This window comes from Nannobrachium achirus (genome assembly GCF_963921795.1).
Source record: "Nannobrachium achirus genome assembly, chromosome: 6".
NCBI classification, from domain to species: Eukaryota; Metazoa; Chordata; class Actinopteri; order Myctophiformes; family Myctophidae; genus Nannobrachium; species Nannobrachium achirus.
Genome location: NC_137815.1, coordinates 32,714,385 through 32,733,681, shown reverse-complemented (window position 1 = coordinate 32,733,681; position 19,297 = coordinate 32,714,385). Strand labels below are relative to the sequence as shown.

At 41.0% G+C, this 19,297-nt stretch overlaps 1 protein-coding gene across 1 annotated transcript; it reads right to left on the bottom strand.

Annotated features, from left to right (window-relative positions):
• Positions 1-1,059: 1,059 nt before the first annotated feature.
• bap1 (BRCA1 associated deubiquitinase 1) lies at positions 1,060-18,079 on the bottom strand. Its single transcript, XM_080727860.1, has 17 exons — positions 17,940-18,079; positions 16,990-17,019; positions 16,804-16,858; positions 15,503-15,635; positions 14,539-14,658; positions 13,011-13,072; positions 12,700-12,842; positions 11,923-12,001; positions 9,756-9,879; positions 6,730-6,853; positions 6,093-6,265; positions 5,635-5,768; positions 5,080-5,543; positions 4,545-4,780; positions 4,252-4,344; positions 4,079-4,151; positions 1,060-3,189 (listed from the first exon to the last, which is right to left on the bottom strand). The coding sequence occupies exons 1-17, from the start codon at positions 17,977-17,979 to the stop codon at positions 3,056-3,058; spliced, it is 2,217 nt and encodes a 738-aa protein (XP_080583986.1). The 5' UTR covers positions 17,980-18,079; the 3' UTR covers positions 1,060-3,055.
• Between the last annotated feature and the right edge of the window lie 1,218 nt (positions 18,080-19,297).

The window sequence follows — 19,297 nt, the reverse complement described above, 5'->3', positions numbered from 1 at the left end:
GTTGGTCTCCGCAGGTTGGCAGAGGGAGAGTAGCGCCTCAGGGGTCGGCAACCCAAAATGTTGAAAGAGCCATATTGGACCAAAAAACCCCCAAAACAAATCTGTCTGGAGCCGCAAAAAAATATAAAAGCCTTATATAAAACTTCGTTTTACATTTATCATTTAAAAAATGAATTAAACTAGTGAAAACTAGTTTAATTCTAGCAGGGCTTTACTTTGCGAAAAAAAAAACATACAAATTTGAAACTTGGAGATACAAGGTTTCTGCCCGACAGTGACGATAAAAAAATCGTTAAAACAAAAAAATACATTTTCTTCCCCCCATCTTTTTCATTTTCATACATTTTTGAAAAAGCTCCAGGGAGCCACTAGGGCAGCGCTAAAGAGCCGCATGCGGCTCTAGAGCCGCGGGTTGCTGACCCCCGGCCTAGGATTACACTTAGCAATTTGCACTGGGTGAACAAAACAGGAGGCCGTGCACAACCTGCATTTATCAGCCTACAGCCATATTTCGTGTGACCATATTGGGCTTTTTAGGATAGCTGGTTTTCAGTTTACAGTGAAAAGGTTTTCCTCCAGTGTGGATACGCTAGTGTCTCTTCAGGTGACCTAACTGACTGAAACTCTTGTCACACTCTTTACAGCGAAGCGTTTTTCTCTCCAGTCACTGGGGTCTTATCCGGGTACCTAAGACAGGGATTTCAGAAGGTTGACATTTCTGTATTATAAATCCTTGTTTTGAGTGGTCTCGTGTAATATTGAGATATGGACATTTAATATTCATGAGCTGTATGCCATAGAGTCAAAATTAAACAAAAAGGTTTTGAATATTTCACTGCATTCACCATGCATCTAAAATATATTAAAGTTTTAATATTTGAATTATATTAAAGAAAATTAACTTTTACACAATATATATATATATTAAATGGCTCTATATATAAAAGGAAGAAAGAAAGAAATAAATAAAAAGAGACATTTTTGGAGAGTTTATTGTAGTACGAATACACAAGGACAAAACCAACTGAGCATCACTGTATGGTAGCGATGCTGCGCTGATCAACAACAGATACATATGTACAAAAACACTCAAATGCACACATGCCCATAAATTGCTCAATTTGGAACTCAAAAAGTACAAAAATAACATGTGGTGGAGCTTGTCATTCATTTACAGGAGCTCTACAGATATAGAGGCAAAGCTGAACGTACACCATGAGCACAGACAACCTTCCAAGTTGATTTCTTCAAAGAGTTGATTTGTTTGGGTGTGATAGCCTATTGTTGCATCTTGGAAATTGTCGACTGCAGGATATCTTCTGAGGAATGCTTGATCCATTGTTAAAGGTCATGATTTATTACAGGGGGTCGGCAAACCTTTAAGTTTAATTATGACACCACATCAAAATTAAATATTTCCAACAGATTCTTATTGTCCATAAATATATAAAAATGTTTCCTTCTTTGGAAATATGTTCTTTCACACCAGTCAGAGTTCAGAGTTTGAATGAATGTAGAATTATGTGCAGCATTTCATTTGCTTACAGATGTGAGGGTACTTAATTTGTAAAGAATGTTTTATTGCAAACCAAACTCTTATACCAGTGTGCCAGTGATTACCCTCCCCTGTTCCAATGTTTGCACCCGTGCCTAAGGTTGCCTACCCCTGATTTATTATATTGATGGATTAAGATATGTCACCCAAAACCGTGTTGGTGATACAGCTTGGGACAGGTTAGCAAGTAGTCTTATATACACAGAAGTGCGAAAGGCGTTTCAATTGAACGGATATCACGACATAAGCCCATATCTAATGACTATAATTAGTCATCTTCTATAATTAAACCATTCATAATAACGTAAGGACAAAATACTAAAAAGATGCATCCATGATTAAATGCCACTTGCAAAAATGTACAACCTGCAAGTAGTAGTGGCACGGACAGAGGCAAGTTTAGATTGAGACTAAAATTGTAATACATAATGTACATACATATGATAAAACACAAATGACCATAAATATGGTCAGCTGTACACAGTAAATTTCTCTGTGTTACAGGACAATTCCGCACCCGTTTTCTTGCATTAATCTGATGTTATTATATCCCAGAACGAGTGAAAAAGTAAAAATCTTCTTCAGTAAATCGCAGTATTTGCTCGTTTTTCTTTTTTTTTTAACAATGTACTTCCTGAAGTCTTGCAAAACAAGATTTCTCCAGTGATGTCATCCAAAGTCCCCTTTGGAACACAAAACTGTGGATAGTATTTTGTCATTATAAACAACAGACCTCAACAAAAAAAAGGTTTTCGAGCGATACAAATAATAGCAAATAAAAGCAATTTACCGAAAAACCCCACTGCTCGCGATCGGAGCTGCGGTCGACTCGGGGTGATGGAAACAAAATTAAAATAAAACTTTTCCACTTGTTCTGGGATATTCTAACATCAAATTAACTCATATGCTGCCATTTAACAATACCTTCGTACTCTTTAACTGCTAGTGCACGGATCATGCACACCCATGCCTAGATAATGCACCACGTGTGTCCACATTGCTCACAGCTTTCAAACAAAAAAATCCGAATGGAAATCCGTTCAGGCATTCATGAGATAGCAGCCATTATGTTTTACACTGTTGTGAGCTTGGAGGTCTGCTACCTGAGTTGTATGGGGGTTGTATGGGGGTTAAACAAGCAATTTCGCGATCGCTATAATGCCTACTAACGTTTTTGGGGTCCCAAAACATTTTTTGAAAAAAACATTTTTTTAATTTTTTTTATTTTTTTTTTCAAAATGGCGGAAATTCTCGGGTTCCTCGGGCGTGGCAGGGAGGGACATCGCGAAATTCTCGGGTTCCTCGGGTTTGGCAGGGTATGAGTTAAGGTAAGAAAATGGGTATTCCGGAATTCTCCTTTAACACTGACGATTTTACTGTGCCTGAAAGAGAGACCTCTGACTAAAATACAAAGAGTTCATTGGACAGTCTCGATTTCCTTCTTTGCCGTGATTGCTTGGTGCTTACTGACCTACATGAGTACAGTCCAATCATATGGAATTACTGGCGCTTGGCTTTGTAGGGTCGAGAGCGTTTCCTGCGATCGGGTTTCCTCTGTTTGTGCAAGCGGCCAATGCTCACACCTTGCCGACGACGCACTGAAATATTCTGCTCCACAAGGCTGGCCAACATGCCTAGGGAGGACACGCACCCAAAATGAATACTTGAGCAACACAATACAACAAGGTACTGTAAACATGAAATGGCTGACCAATTATTAAAAACGGCACACAGACTTTTGTGGATTGTCTACCTCTAGGTTTCCTGAAAAAAAGCTTCCAGTTTTACTGCACAGTATAATATTGGTTATTTGTCTTAATGTGGTGTGGGTGGAGAGAAATATATTAATCTTAACTGCTGTGTGGAAGTTAAACAGAAGTAAAAAACTTAGAGATGAAAAGTTAACCCATTTAGGCCTGAACACATTATGACGCAATATTTTATGCTTTAAATATAAAAAAAATAGCAGATATACAAGCTCACAGCTGCGAGCTTGTAGATCTGCTATTTTTGAAAAATCGTGAAAATTAGAATTTTTGACCGATTCTATAAGTGTCTTTTGAATCCTTCTAAGGTTTTTGGAAAAAACCTATGTTTCTATGTCAGCAATCTGGCCAGCCATCGTCAAAGAAAAGGTCCTTTTCACTTAACTGGAGCTCAGTTAGTCTGTTCTTGAGAGACTACTATGTCAGTGGTTCTCAAACCTTTTCATGTGAAGGACCCCCAAAATGATATTTATTTGGCCACGGACCCCCATTTCAAAATATCTAGTTCCAGGGACCACCCAGATGCAAAATTTGAGTTACAAACGTTCGCTTTGAAAATACATATATTCAAAGATTTGCACACATTTTCACGACTTTTTCAAAAATAGCAGATCTACAAGCTCGCAGCTGTGAGCTTGTATATCTGCTATTTTTCACTGGTTAAAGCATTCAATAATTTTAGGCCTAAATGGGTTAAAAATACAGTATATACAATAAGTCTGAGGAAAGGTTGAGAACAGAGAGTTTAGAGGTTTACCTTCTTGTGCCAACATGGATATGAAGGTGCAGATAAACTCGTCATAATTGTGAGTCCTCCTCTGGTCATCAATCTTTTCAAACAAGGTGAAACATTTCCGTTAAGTGGCCCAACAACACATTCATTTGCAGAAACCATAAGATTGTGGTTAATTGAAGGCAATTAAAACCCACCTTATATTTTTTCCTCTTTTCAACCTCCTCCTTTAGGAAGACTTCGTAATTGGCAATGTCAGCTTCTACACACTTGAGCAGAGCCAGCAGCTCCTTGAAGAAACAAAGGCAATCAACAGCTGCTGATCGGTTGCACTTGTTTATCAAAAGGCAAACACGCTCACACGTTGCCTTCTAAACAAATGTATTTAAGCAAAACTAACACATGGACGGAGCAGTGTCAAAATTAACACAAGATTCAAGAGGAGGGAACAGGGTACAAAACCAAACTGCTTAGCGATGCCTGGACTTACTTTTGGAGAGTACTTCTCCCCATGTGGTTTTTGGCCTCCGTCCGATTCAGACTTGATCTTGTCTAGGTCTTTCTTGCTAGGTTTGACATCTGCTCCATCCTTGCCCTCCTCCTTCACCTCAGCAGATGGCCCCTCATTTCCCTCTTTCATTGCATCCATCTCTCCTGTCGTATGGCCTCCTTGCTCATTGTCCTTCATCTTCTCAGGCTTCTTAGTTCCGTCTGCTGCAACATCCACTGTACAGGCAGCAAGAACGGCAATTAGCAACTAAAACACATTCATTACTTTCAGTGAAGTCAATGTACTAGTTACTGTAAGTGCACTGAATTTAGTGTATCACTACTTTTAACTATTTGCAGTGTAGACACTAGAAAACACTTGCTAGTCTCTACTCTCTAGACACACATCATCTCATTATTAGTGTCAACCATTATCAACCATTGATTCCAACCATTGATGAATGCTTTCTTAACCAGAGGTGCCGGAACAACCAAAGGAGGTGTTTTCAGACTACAGGAGACATCAGTGAACTCACATGGTAGTGGCAGAGCATAGATCACACCGTCCTCCTGGAGGTGGAGGAGGGCTACGCTGACGGAGGGACCCAGGTCTCGTACGGCACGGTTGTGTCTGGAGTCCAGCCTGAGCATCTCGTCGTCTCCAAAGAGCACACGGGACAGGTGGGACGCCACCGGGCTGGACGGGCGCGTCGCAGCCTGGGACCGCGCCGGCGAGCGCAGCGGCGAGTTGAAGGCACTGCCGATCTCCGAGGCCGTGTCGGTGCTTTCGTTGCTGGGAGTAGGGGAGGGTTGCGATGCGGCCGTGATGCAAATGCCCCCCGTGCGGCCTTCCGTACGGACGGACAGGGGGGTGTTCAGGGCGTCCTTCCTTTGCACCTCCTTCTTCAGTTTTTCAGCCAGGACACTTAGCGCAATCTGGCTCTCCATTCCGCTGGTCGCCCGTCCCGTTCGTGAACGCAGACCTGCCTTCCGTCTAAACCTGAACAGAATTGCACAAAATTGCAGTTTGTGAACAAGAACAATTGTGAACAAACAAAGAGATTTATGGACACGCCGGCTGCAGAGCTCACCTGCTGGACGTGCCTGCTGCTGGGGCTGCGACTTCCTCTTCATCATCCTCGTAGTCTTCGTCATCAGAGTAGGTGCGCTGGGCCGGGGCTGCTATCCTGGAGCGGCCCACGCCAGCAGCAAGATCCTCCTCTTCCTGTTGGTCGAACAAACTCAAACTAATGTGTGGCACACATAGATCGAATAATCTAGATAGATATCTCATTCGCTGCTGCAGTCCATTGGAGCGAGCTGTATCGTGGCCGCGCCAGGGAAGGCACGCTGCCACTCAAAGGGACTACTGGTCAATCACAGCGCGTCTTTTCCGGGACAGAATCTAGGGTGTGGCCGTTCAAAAAACGAATTTCATCACTAAATAAACTTCACTGCATGCTTCTCATGCGTGTGAACACTTTTGGTGTGCTTTTGGTTTGCTTTGACGACCGCCTGAAAAAGTTATGTTCTCCCCCAGCCCTCATACCTGCATAGGAGACTTGGCATAATTGTGGTTGTCCAGGAAGGCAGGCAGGCGTTGAGCGGCGCCGGGGTTGGGACTGCCGACCACTTGGACGCCTCCTCCAGCAGGTGCCGCTGGTTTACCCATGACTTTGGTGTTGCCAGAGTTAGACTGAGCTGCTGAGTCTGGCGCCTTGTCTAAAAAGAAATTCAACACATTCATGTATTAACTCATTTTTTGCCATAGACGGTGATCTCCCTCTATTGGTCTCTAGTAATTAATCTGATTAATATCGCCGTTCTGTACTGTATGGGCGATCCTCGGTTGCTAGGAGATGAAGGCATGCCGAGATAACCCGGAAATGGAATTCACTTCTCCATCCGGTTCAATTCTTTTTCTGTAGAAAAAAAAACAAGCTTTCCTCTGGTTCTAGCTCTCCACAGCGCCATGTACTCCCATCCACACACAGTGTAGTGGTGCCTGGGCGACGCTACAACAACAGGATGGAAAAATGTTCGACTCGCTCAAACAGAGCACAGCCACAGCTGCGATCGCCGTCGGAAAACACGGTAAAAACACTAAAAACGCTGGCAGTGAAGCGTTGCATTAATTCCCCCACAAGTAATAACAAGCAAGGGAATATACATCTGGGCTGCAATACCAGAGGAAGTCTGCTCTGCTCCCTGGGAAATAACCAGCTCGGTGTCCTCCTTCTTGACCGCGGTGTCATCAGAGTCTTGCTGCTTCTTGTCCTGGACCAGGTCTGGTTGGGTCAGGCGGATCAGCTGGAGGCAGAGACAGCACATTATGGAGAAATGTGAAACTCAGCTTTATTGTCACATCAGATGTCTACAAGCGTACACATGACTGGGTGACATTATTTGTCCTACACCAGGGATGTCCAAAGTGCGGCCCGGGGAACAAATGTTGCCCGATGACAAATTTTATACGGCCTGCAGCTTCATTCCTGAATTGTACTATAAACGGCACGCCAACACAATACCAATTGGTATTATTAAAGGGGAGATATTATTGACCGAAGTTACTTTTCCTAACCATTTCTGTGTAGTTTAGTATAATTTGTCAGGATTCCTTGTTCCCCGTTGTCACATTCTGAAGGAGTCAAAGAAAGGCTATTTTGTTGAATCTTTTACCTTGCACTTCTGGTTACATTTGGTAATGTGAGTTATTTGTGATATATTACGATGATAGTTAAATAAAATAGTGTAATTACGATGCATATGTATGTGACTTTGTTATGGCCCGACCGAGTATATTTTGTCAGGAGATGTAGTCAGCCCTTGGTTTTGATATTTTCTAATGTGGTCCATCTATACTATAATTTTGCGAATGAATGAGTGAGTGAGTGAGTGAGTGAGTGAGTGTCTGTCTGTCTGTCTGTCTGTCTGTCTGAAACAGCGTTTCTCCTCAGTGGCTGGAGCAATTGATCTGAAATCGCATCACCATTAGCATATGAACACACCTAACATAACTGTGAAGCCCGTTTGTCACTTTCACAAATCATATACTGTATATTAGCATTTTTATGGTGTATCTACTATCTATTCTGCATCTAGCATGAGGCACATCTATTCTGCATCTAGCATGAGGCAACATGTTTAACCAGCTCTCTCTGTGTGTGTGTGTGTGTGTGTGTGCGTGCAGGCAGGCGGGTGTGTGCGCAGGCGGGTGGGCGGGCGGGCTGGGGGGGGGGGGGGGTTAGCCATTAAACGAAACGGGTATTTCTTACTTTGATGCTCCTACATATTATCATGCAAGCACCAGTTAAAGTTACTTTCCATCCCTCATATACTGTATGTATGCACAGTGCACATCCCATAACCCACACACTGCACATCATTTTGGAGCTCATATCTTTGAACGGGTAAGGGCTAGTTTGAAAAAAGTTTGGATACCCCTGTCCTACATGCTCCTGTCATTTGCAGGTAGATAAATAAATAAAGATCCTTTGACATGCCAATAGCTTCAGTTTGAATGAAAATACATTTATTTTTTATGGCCTCAATTATTTTCCTTGAGGCCATAAAAGCAGCGTGACGAGGCATCTATTCCACTCTGCTCATTCACCATATTTCTTTTAGCTGGTCACCGAGAGTTGAAATATTTTCAGCTCTGGTCATTTGGAAAACAGTTCCTTGCAATTTCAGCAGGAGAGAAAAAAATAACGCTTTGGTGGACACAGCCATACCTAGGGAGAGAATGCTCACTGAAGCATTCCACTGTTCCACGATTGAATGCCAAATCAGCCAAAACTATTCTTCAAAACCTATTTTAATCATGCAAGGGGTTGATGTATCTGCAAACGGCTCACTGTGGCACTCTCAAGCTCCACAATGAGCTGTTCATCCAGACTAAGTGTTCTGCCTGTGGATTAAGTCTCATCTATTTACCTTTAATGCTTTTACTTCCCATATTGTTATTTTATTTTACATATTTCTATGGACCCGAGTCCGCCAATAAAGATTGCATTAAATTGAATGAATGAATCCGATTACTTGTATTACTTTTTTGAGGGTCACAGCACTTGTAGGTGTTACTGTTATTGAATGTCATGACCATCATGCAGTTACTGTACATTAAAACACCCTCTTAACATATTTTGCTGGTTGCTGTGAATGCAGGAGGATGAGCAATAACAAGCATGTTTATAATAAAGATTTCTGGGTTCTGTAGATATGGAGGCGTATTATTCTGCCACAGTCCAGAGGAGCTTGGGGAAAAGGATCCAACTCTAACTAAACCCGGAAGTTCCTGACAAGGCCATCAATTAATACATAGTGGCCTAATTGCAATTATTGTTGAAAATGTTGAATCATTTTCATCATCATACATTTTTCCAAAAATAGCAGATCTACAAGCTTGTACATGAGCTATTTCTGCAATTTTTACTTTTTTTATAAAAGTTTAAAATTACTATGTGTTTTGTCATAACCGCCCTGTGCAATTTACGGTTATGAAGCAAAGAAAAATCAATTTCATTCATATGTTCCAATTCCCAAAACACAATTAAATCGTTAATCAAAATTATTTGTGTGACAATTAATCATCGACTTAAATGTGTAATTGTGACAGCCCTATGCATATTTCTCTGCTACAGAAGAGCTTGGGGAATAGGATCCAACTCTAACTAAAACTTATAGAGGAGCTTGGGGAATAGGATCCAACTCTAACTAAAACCCATAGAGCAGCTTGTGGAATAGGATCCAACTCTAACTAAAACTTATAGAGGAGCTTGGGGAATAGGATCCAACTCTAACTAAAACTTATAGAGGAGCTTGGGGAATAGGATCCAACTCTAACTAAAACCCATAGAGCAGCTTGTGGAATAGGATCCAACTCTAACTAAAACCCATAGAGGAGCATGGGGAATAGGATCCAACTCTAACTAACACCCATAGAGCAGCTTGGGGAATAGGATCCAACTCTAACTAAAGCCCATAGAGCAGCTTGGGGAATAGGATCCAACTCTAACTAAAACCCATAGAGGAGCTTGGGGAATAGGATCCAACTCTAACTAAAGCCCATAGAGCAGCTTGGGGAATAGGATCCAACTCTAACTAAAACTCATAGAGCAGCTTGGGGAATAGGATCCAACTCTAACTAAAACCCATAGAGGAGCTTGGGGAATAGGATCCAACTCTAACTAAAACCCAGAAGGTTCCTGACCTGCTGCAGCCCCTCCAGGACGGTCTGGCGGTTCTTCTTCAGGATGTCCAGTTTGGACTCGTATTTCATCCGGCGGTCAGGCACGACGGCCATCAGGTTGAAGCGGATGTCGTGGTACGGTTCACTGAAATAAAACAAAGAGGGGGAGAGTGCTGAGTGAATTACGTTGTATATACTGTATATAGAATCAGCATTGATTAAAGCAAAATCAAATCAAACAAAGGAATCGTGTGACGTTGATCGGTTGATGTGGAGCCAGAAGAATCTACAAAGCAGACGCATTGAGAGCTTGTAGATCAGCTATTTTCACTGTGCAACATGCTTCTATAGAAGACACGCTGGCTTCTAGACCCCTGCATGATAGTAAACGATGTTATATCAAAACATGCCCATATATGGGCATTCCCAGATATGTCCTTAACTCATTGAGTGCCTATCCCGAATTAGTTCGGGATATATGATCGTATCACAGGGTGCCTATCCCGAACAAGTTCGGGATATTAAAAAAAAAAAAAAAAAAAAAAAAAAAATTTTTTTTTTTTTTTGAAAAAATTTTTTTTGAATTTTTTTTTTTTTTTTTTGGACCCCATCAAATCTGGTGAACATGATTTCAATCGCGATTTTGCATGTTCCACCCCCATACAACCCCATCTAACATACAGGGCAGCCATTTTTGTTTACATTACATGTAAAACATAAGGGCGATTATCTCAAGAATGCCTGAACGGATTTCCAATCGGATTTTTTTGTTTGAAAGCTGTGAACAAACTGCACAAATCCACTCTGGATTGCATTGGATTTTTCAGAGCTCATTCTTCTCTGTTTTTTTCCCATGCATGAGGTGTGCAAGGTTTAATCATGGCTAAGTTGACGAAAATAAGGCTTCTAAAATGCTTGGTAGCCAATAGCTAACTTCAAGCTAACTTCATCCTCTTCCTGTACATGCAGTCATGCACAAAGGAAAGTGTTCAGGCAAGTCATGGCTGCAGGGCTTCTGCATATACCAGCATATCTCTATGGGATTTTCTCTGGCCACTGGGCGCCCTCTAGTGGTGAAAGGGGTGGCACTAAATGAGTTAATATTGATGACATTGGGACAGGGATCTCCATATATGGGCATAAAACGAGTAAAGCAGGCTCTTGGGCCAGTTAGGGCCTAGGATTGATGACATCAGAAATATCCATATATGGGCATAAAAGGGAATTTGTTTCTGGGAATGCCCATATATGGACTTTTTATTTTATTTGATCGTTTATTAATAATAATATGTATCCATCCATATACATACAATATATTTTATGCCCATACATGGAGATCCCTATCTGAATCAGCCACACAGATATTGGCCATGGCCATGGCCAGTGATATATAATATCGATAGATGCTACATGCTCACAACACGAGGCGTTGTGATCATGTAGATCAGCTATTTTCACAATTTCTGCCTCTAATATTTGACAATTTGGCCAATGTTTAAAGACCCAATGAAATTACTATTTTGGGTATTTTATTTTGAAGTTTCAGTTTGAAAAGGAAGCCTGTGTGTTTCTGAACCAATCCGAGGGGACCAGCCCTTCAGGCGATGGGATTTAAAATCTGAGTAATGGGAGTAATGGGAGCCAGCAATGGGAAACAAACAGGTGAATGTAATCAAAGGTTCATTTATTTGCAAGCGGACCTGTCTATGTCATCACTTTTTGAATTTCTGTTCACAGGAAGTAATTAATGGCCTATTTAGGGACCTTTGATATAAATATACACAAAAATTGTTTATTTTCTATTTTTTGGGCATCTAGTGTTAGGTATGGCCATATTAATCACTACAGATATGCTCTAAAAGTGTGAAAAACATGTTTTTGATTTCACCCTGTCTTTAATTTATCATTTCAGAGGTATCAAAAAGTCCTTGATTTGTCACTTTAGAAATGTGCTATACACTTAAACTTTATGTTGGTTTGTTTGCTGTTGAGTGAGAAATCACGTGTTGCACATTAAGTTAATCATCTGGGGATCCCCCAAAATAATTTGGGGACCCCCCTGGTTCCTGATACCTGACCCACAGGTTGAGAACCACTGATCTAAAATGACTGAAATCAGTCGTGGCGACTGAGAACTTCAACCGATGAGAATGCATGAAAGAACAAAGAAAATGGGTTCAGGACTCACCCAGCTGTGGCCAGTCCAATCCTTTCCATGATGACCCGCCTAGCCTTATCGGTCCACTCCTCCTCCTCGCCCCAAGGCCCTGCAGGATGGATGCCACATTCAGGGTTCCCACACATTTTTACCAATTAATTTCCAAAACATTTCCAAAACTGTTCCAGAATATTGAACCCAATTTCCAGGACTATATAACAATAATTCAGCTCAATAACGAGTCGCTTACTCCTATGCGCAATGCCCAAAGACAGGTAGTGTATGCCAGTGGTTCTCAACCTTTTCAGGCCGTGACCCCCAAAGTAATCATGTTTTAACTGGGGAGCCGGCACCCTGACGAGCACTAAGAGTTGAGGAATTTATAACACGGTTTGTGAAAATAGCAGATCTACATGCTCCCAACGCCTCGCGTTGCGAGGCGTTGGGAGCATGTAGATCGGCTATTTTCACAATTTCTGCCTCTAATATTTGACAATTTGGCCTATGTTTAATTTCAGAGGTATTAACAAAATCAATAACCAAAGACAATGCAAAGCTATTTTTTTCCAGGACCTTCCAGGACCCTTGCTCAATTCCAAAACTTTTCCAGTACTGGAAAGATATTTTTCTAATTTCAAAATATTTCCAGGAATTTCATGACCATGGGAACCCTGCACATTACTTTATAGACGCCATGTTTGATGACTTGCTCTAATTTTCTATAGTTCGCTGCCAGACAGGATGATGTGCATAGCGTGACAAAAGTAAATAGGGATCATTTCATTTGATTCGGGGTGGGAGTCTTACCGTGGTCGATGGGGTAAGCTTTGAGCCCATCAAGTTCAAAGAGGCGGTCTTTGATGGGCACATAGCTAACAAAGTGGAAGGCTTCCATGGTCCGCACTGCACTGATCCCATTCTGCTTCTCCGGCAAATGCCTTGGCTCAGGTCTCCATAGAAACAAGAAAATGGGTTTGAGAAAACTGATGACTGCACAAAGCCTGAGGTCTCCCAGAGCAAGGCCAAGCAATCAAATGATGACTGAAGACAGTTTTCCTGGAAATCCAGAGTCGCCTCCCGCCACGGTAATAAAATAAAAGCCACTCATGGCAACTTACCTGGCATGACTATTGTGTGCTTTGGCCAACTCTGGTGCATTTCCTATGGCATAGCCTTTACTCTGAAAGATCGGGAAGCAAAACGAAAGTGAATTGTGAGAAAACAATATACATTATAATATATACACTTTTAAGTCTGTGTACACAATCCTCCTGTGGACAGATGTTGTAAATGTGTCTATTCTGATGTCCACGTCAAATAAATGAATTAAAACTGATCATATAAAGTAGATAGCAGAATGTTTTTCCTTGTTGTGGTGTGTGTATTAGAGCTGGGATACCCGACTGCAAACACGCAGGACCCGTCGGTAACCGAGGGTTCGGACTCGGGGCGGACGCATTTTCATAATTAATGGACGGACGTCGATTCAGGTCGGACATATTGTTGATTGCGACCAAAGGTCGCAGTATACCATGAGAAATGTTGCAGCTTGTCTCCGTGTCAGTCAGTACACATTTTTACATGGGTTGGTTCCCTTGTCACTGTGACATCACAGGTGACATCACCTATGTAAAAGTCCATATATGGGTATCCCTTTAATGCCCATATATGAAGAAGATCCCTGATGTCATCGATATATATCACTGGCCAGATGGCCAAGCCATAGCCCTTATCTGTGTGGCTGGTTCAGATAGGGATCTCCATGTATGGGCATAACATATGTTGTATGTATATGGATACATATTATTATTAATAAACGATAAAATAAATAAAAAATTCCATATATGGGCATTCTCAGAAACAAAGTCCCTTTTATGCCCATATATGGAGATTTCTGATGTAATAACTCCCAAATCCTAACTGGCCCAAAAGCCTACTTTACTCTGATTTACACCCTAAGTCCATATATGTATATGGATATATATATTAATAAATAATAATAATAAAGTGCAGGGATCTCCATATATGGGTAACTGGTCCGATATACATCACTGGCCAGACTGGCCAGATTAGGGCGACATGCGGACAGAAAAAATGGGCCCGATCCCAGCTCTAGTGTGTATGTGTGTGAGAGAGATGGTATACTGAAAATACTGTGTGAGGGGAGAACCAATTTTAAATCGTTTTTAAGCAATAATCAGTTAAAGACTTGTCCACACAAGTTGTCAATAAGATATCTTCCCCTACTTCAATAGACTTTTATGCCTTTATTAATAGGACAATAGACTGACAGGAAATGGGGAGAGATGGGGAGTGACACGCAGCAAAGGTCGTCGGGAACGCGGTGAATTTTTATTATATTTGTTCTAGAGTTCATAGCTCTAGAACAAATATGTGTTCTAGATCTTTCTATGTGCTTTAGTTCTATATTTTTATGAATTCTGAATTCTGAATAATTTTATCTGGAGGGCCAAATTGTCATGTGAAGCTTGACCAATCCTCAATTCTGCATGCACGGGACATGTACGGGACAGACAAAGCCTGTTCATTCTGGACTGGAATGACCATATATGGACATGTACGGGACACACAAAGCCACTCCTTGGAAGCGGCTTTCACCGCTTCAAAGATGGAGACATTTCTTACCTCTGGACTGAAGCCCTTTGTGAAAGCCTTCATTCGACTAAGAGTGGTGCCAGGGTCAACACCACTGCAGTTCAGAAGCACACTCAGCAATGCATGGGTAGCACAGGAGTTTGGTATCAGCTAGATACAGAAATGACATCATTGTAAAGTTATTAGCGATCACAGTAACTTGGCTATCTCTTTGTCAGCTGGACAGCAGAATTAAAAACTGACCCATAACTTTTCAACTACAAAAGCTTTGAGCAGAATGAGAAGAAAGTATAGTACTGGTTACTTAAAAGCTACATTCTTTAACTTTAGTATCCCACCTGAGATTTTAACCAGGGTCTCCAGGTCAAGAGCTGACATTTTTACCACTGAACTAATAGTGCTTGCTTGCTCAGGTGAGAAATAAAAATAGGATTTGTTTTTTTGGCAGTACCAATATTGTCAACCAGTATTGGTCACACCAGTCTACACACAGGATCTACATTGCTCAATAGAAGAGCAAAGAACCCAAACACAACCACTGCAGTTGCGTTAGTTATACCATATGTATTGGTCAAAATAACATTTTATACATTTAAAAGGTTACACTACATTTAGCTGAAAGTAGTAAGAAATATTTCAACTGAACAAATATAAATCAAACGCTGTTCCTGAAATGCTGATAACTTGACAGTGCTACCTATATTCAGTGATGACACTAATTCATTAAAATGAGTACATGTTAGATCAAGATCAGATAGCTGCGTCTCACAATTAATGAATGAGTTAAGACGTCAAGATAAACGCTTGAAGTGTTTAACAGCTGACACCTGTACAGATTCTTGGGATAATTGAACATGAGAAAAGAAGGAATAGCTGACAATATGTCTTCATTATTAACCTATTAAGAACGGGAAAGCCTATACTTTGTTATACCTTTAAGACAAGTGAGACTGTAACGATAAAAGATTGCAGAATAATACATAAGATGTGTTACCTGATGGGCAAAGAACATATCATTAACAATCTCCTCATCGATAACGGAGGTTTCATCCACCAAGGTGGACACTTTCCTTCTGGACCGACGCTCCTCGATCCATTTGAACAAGAAGATGAAGCCATATACAGGGCTGAGGAGAACAAATGTCTGGTTAACAATCCATTTCAAATGACAACAAGAAGATGAACCCATAGATAAGGCAGAGAAGAACAATCCATCCATTTACAACAACAAACATTTAGACATTAGATTACATACGTATATTATTGCTACACTCTAGTAAAACTGTAAATAAAGGCAGATGTTCTTAGCCAATTCAACACTTGGTTGTCACCAGCAATACTATTATATGCTATTGTAAATGAGAGCTGGACTAATAGAATGCCTTCAGACATTACATCAGAGAGGGACTTGGCAAGAGAGATTTTCTTTCACAAATGAGCCAAGAAGATCAGAAGATCAGTGGCAGAAAGAATCTTTAAAAGAGTAATGAAACAGACAATTTTATTATTCTCTCTCTCCACACCCCCATGACCTTAGGCTTAAAAACTGCAAGGAAACGCAGCATCTGAAGGAACCATCACCACCACCTGCATAAGAATGCTACGAATGGCACTAGGTGTCACATGGACGGACCACATCAGAAATGTGGACCTCTATGAAGAACTACCACGGGTCACAGACAAAGTCAGAGAGAGAAGGATAAGGCTGGCAGGGCAGGGCACTGCATTCAGGCACCCAGATCTAGAGGTAAGCAAACTGACACTATGAGCCAGCCCAGGGGCAAAGCCAGGAAAGGCAAGAAGCGCACCACCTACGTAGATGCACTGTGGCGCGACATCTTAGCCAACGACACTGAAGACCCTGATGTAGTTAAATCATCTGAAACATCGGCAGTTCAACAGATGCACAGTATTAAGGTCTTTGCACACTGCTGAGTTTTTCGGGCCGAATATCGGAGCGAATTTCTGAGCACGTAAATAAAAAAAATCAACCTCACCTTATGTCAATCACGTTTGCACACTGTCGCCCGTTTTGTATTTATTTTCGGACCAGGGTTGGATTTTTTTCAGATTCGCGCAACTGTTGCCACTGAGTCCCTTTCTCTCTCTCTTTCCTCTCTCTCTCCCAGGCCGGATTTCCAAAACGCAATGAAAAGAACGCAGTGCAGTGTGCAACCAGCTTTAGTGCCACATTAGACCTCCTACTCATATGAAGCAATTAGATTTGACAGTAACTAACTAGGCCTTGGGTTGGGGTACATGATATGCATTGGACTTTGTTTCCAGACTACATACCTATGACATTTGCTTTGAAGATCATATATTTCTTCTACTTGGACACCTTTGACACCTACAATGGAAAAAAAGAAGAAGAAAAAAAATCCCCATTTGCTTGGTAGTTTAAATACTCTCAGCAGAGCCCCATAATAGTGACTGAAATGTAAATAGTTAATGCTGACGACTAAGTGACAAGCTACTCACCAAAGTCTTCCACCAACAGACTGAATAGTCCTGTGATGACCACAAAATAATTAATATTATCACATGAATTCTATTGATCAAATGGTGTAGTGCAGTGGTTCTCAACCAGTGGTCCAGGTGGTCCCCAGTTAAATGGAGAATTGGTAACCAAATGGACCCTTATAGATCTTTAACTCTTGAGAGTGTAATATGAACTCACAGGTCCATTTTGGTTTAATTTTACACTCTCAAGAGTTAAATTATTGTTTAACGTCTACATTTAGTCCATTACTTAATTTACAAGAAGTCTACTCAATGAGACAACGTAGAAGAATTGTTATTCTGATCAACGTTTGCCTGCTACCTCTCCTATGCCACATTAATATAGCATGGATTGGGGAAAAAATCTTATCCAATGATAACATAATATTCTAAGCTTTGGGTCTGAAACAGAGGATAAAACAAGTGGTGGTCTGTGTGGCTCAAATGCCGAATAAATAATGGACCTTGATATGAAAAGGGTTGAAAATCACTGGTGCAGTGATACTTGCTGTGCTGAGCCTGTGAGTGTGAAGCAACAAAATGTCCCACAAATTCAAGCAAATTAAATTTAAATTGTGTGGTGGTGTGTAGACCATTGGTTCTCCCTTATGGGTCTGTGTAAGCCCGAGTGTCCATTTGGTTCCATGTGTATGTATGTACACTACACTAACGCTCTGGTCCAGAACGAGTTCTGATCAAACTGGGGGTCCTTGAAATAAAAAGAAGTTGATGTGCAAACACAAGTCGTCACATTAGACTGCGACTGGCAAAATCCCCTCAATGTAAACTATGTTATGTTACATCGTCTTTTTCCATTGACGAACCGAAGAAGGCCCAAAAATCTGAATAAAAAGCACCAAAAACCATGTAATCAAAACAGAAGCTAACGTTAGCTGTGTTAGCCTGTGTGAAAGCTTTCATATTCTCACCTGGGTCACTCTCAAGCTCCAGCCACCCTTTGTTGTTCATCTTTGTGTTTATGCACAGCTCGTCGGTATCATGGTCACAGAATGCACATTATGAATCCTAACGTAATGATTGATCATGTACAATTCCTTGCGTGTAGCTGTTGTTAGCTATGAAATAAACACAAAAGAGACAGACAGGCAGCATTCATTGACGCCTACATTCTACGTCACTATTGTGCGGGCCAACGGCGGTCCGCGTTCCATTTCTATTGCCCTAATGCAGTGTTTCTCAAAGCTTTTCATCTCAAGGACCCTCAAATTGACACGCGGACCCCATTTGAAAAGATATTCCAGTTACCCCCATAAGAGAAGATTTGTACAGCTCTAGCAGTGATTCTCAACTATTTTAATTTCAAGGAGGCTAGTAGTTTGACATTCTTTAGGCTGTACTGTAAGGACCCATTTCATGTCAAATTGGGGTCAGAGTCAGACAGACAGTGACCCCAATTTATATTGTTGTTACACACCCATAAGGGTCTATTTGGTTCCTAACTATCTTTTTTAGCTGGGGACCCCCTGGAACTTGGTCTGGGTTTTGTCCTAGCTCATGGACCAGAGCTAGTTTTGTCCCAGAAACTCTCATTTAACAACACTCTCACAGAAATGTACAAAGTGAAGTGTGTAGCCTGGTAGGCGAGGTTACAAAGTGTGTAAACGTCAAATCATGAGTGACAGCTGACAGGGTAGGAGTGATAGATTAAAAAAAGACAAAACAACAACAACAACAACAGAAGTTGGTAGTTGTTTTAATTTACGAAAAAGCAGTAGAAATATTGCCATGTGTAATAGAGTAGGAAAGGTAAACTAAATCATATGAGCGTACAGTTGAATGGGTTAGGGTTAGGGTTAGGCAGTCAAGAAAGTGTCAGTAGACATATTTGTTCAGTTTATTATTTGTAAATTGTCATAATCTTAGCAGTAAAAGTAAAAAGATTTTTATTAAACAGTGTTAATTTCTTTCTATTTGCAATTATTAAACTTTCAAATTAATATAATATATGATTTGTATTTATTATCATGTAGGCCTATTTGTTCAGTTCAGTCTGTTGTATCATGTTGATTTTTAGAGATAATTACATTATTTGTAATTGTCATAATCTTAGCAGTAAAGTAAAACTCTAAACGGTGTTAATTTCTTTCTATTTGCAATTATTGAGCTTTCAAATTAATGTGAATTGTATTTATTTTATTTTATCATACGAGGTTGTAACCTGGCTTGTAACGGGTGTAACAGAGAACTGCTTCTGGTACCCCGGAACGTTCGAGTGTGCAAACTTGTTCCCGGTTCTGTGGGGGATGGTGTTGGTGGTCACACTCAC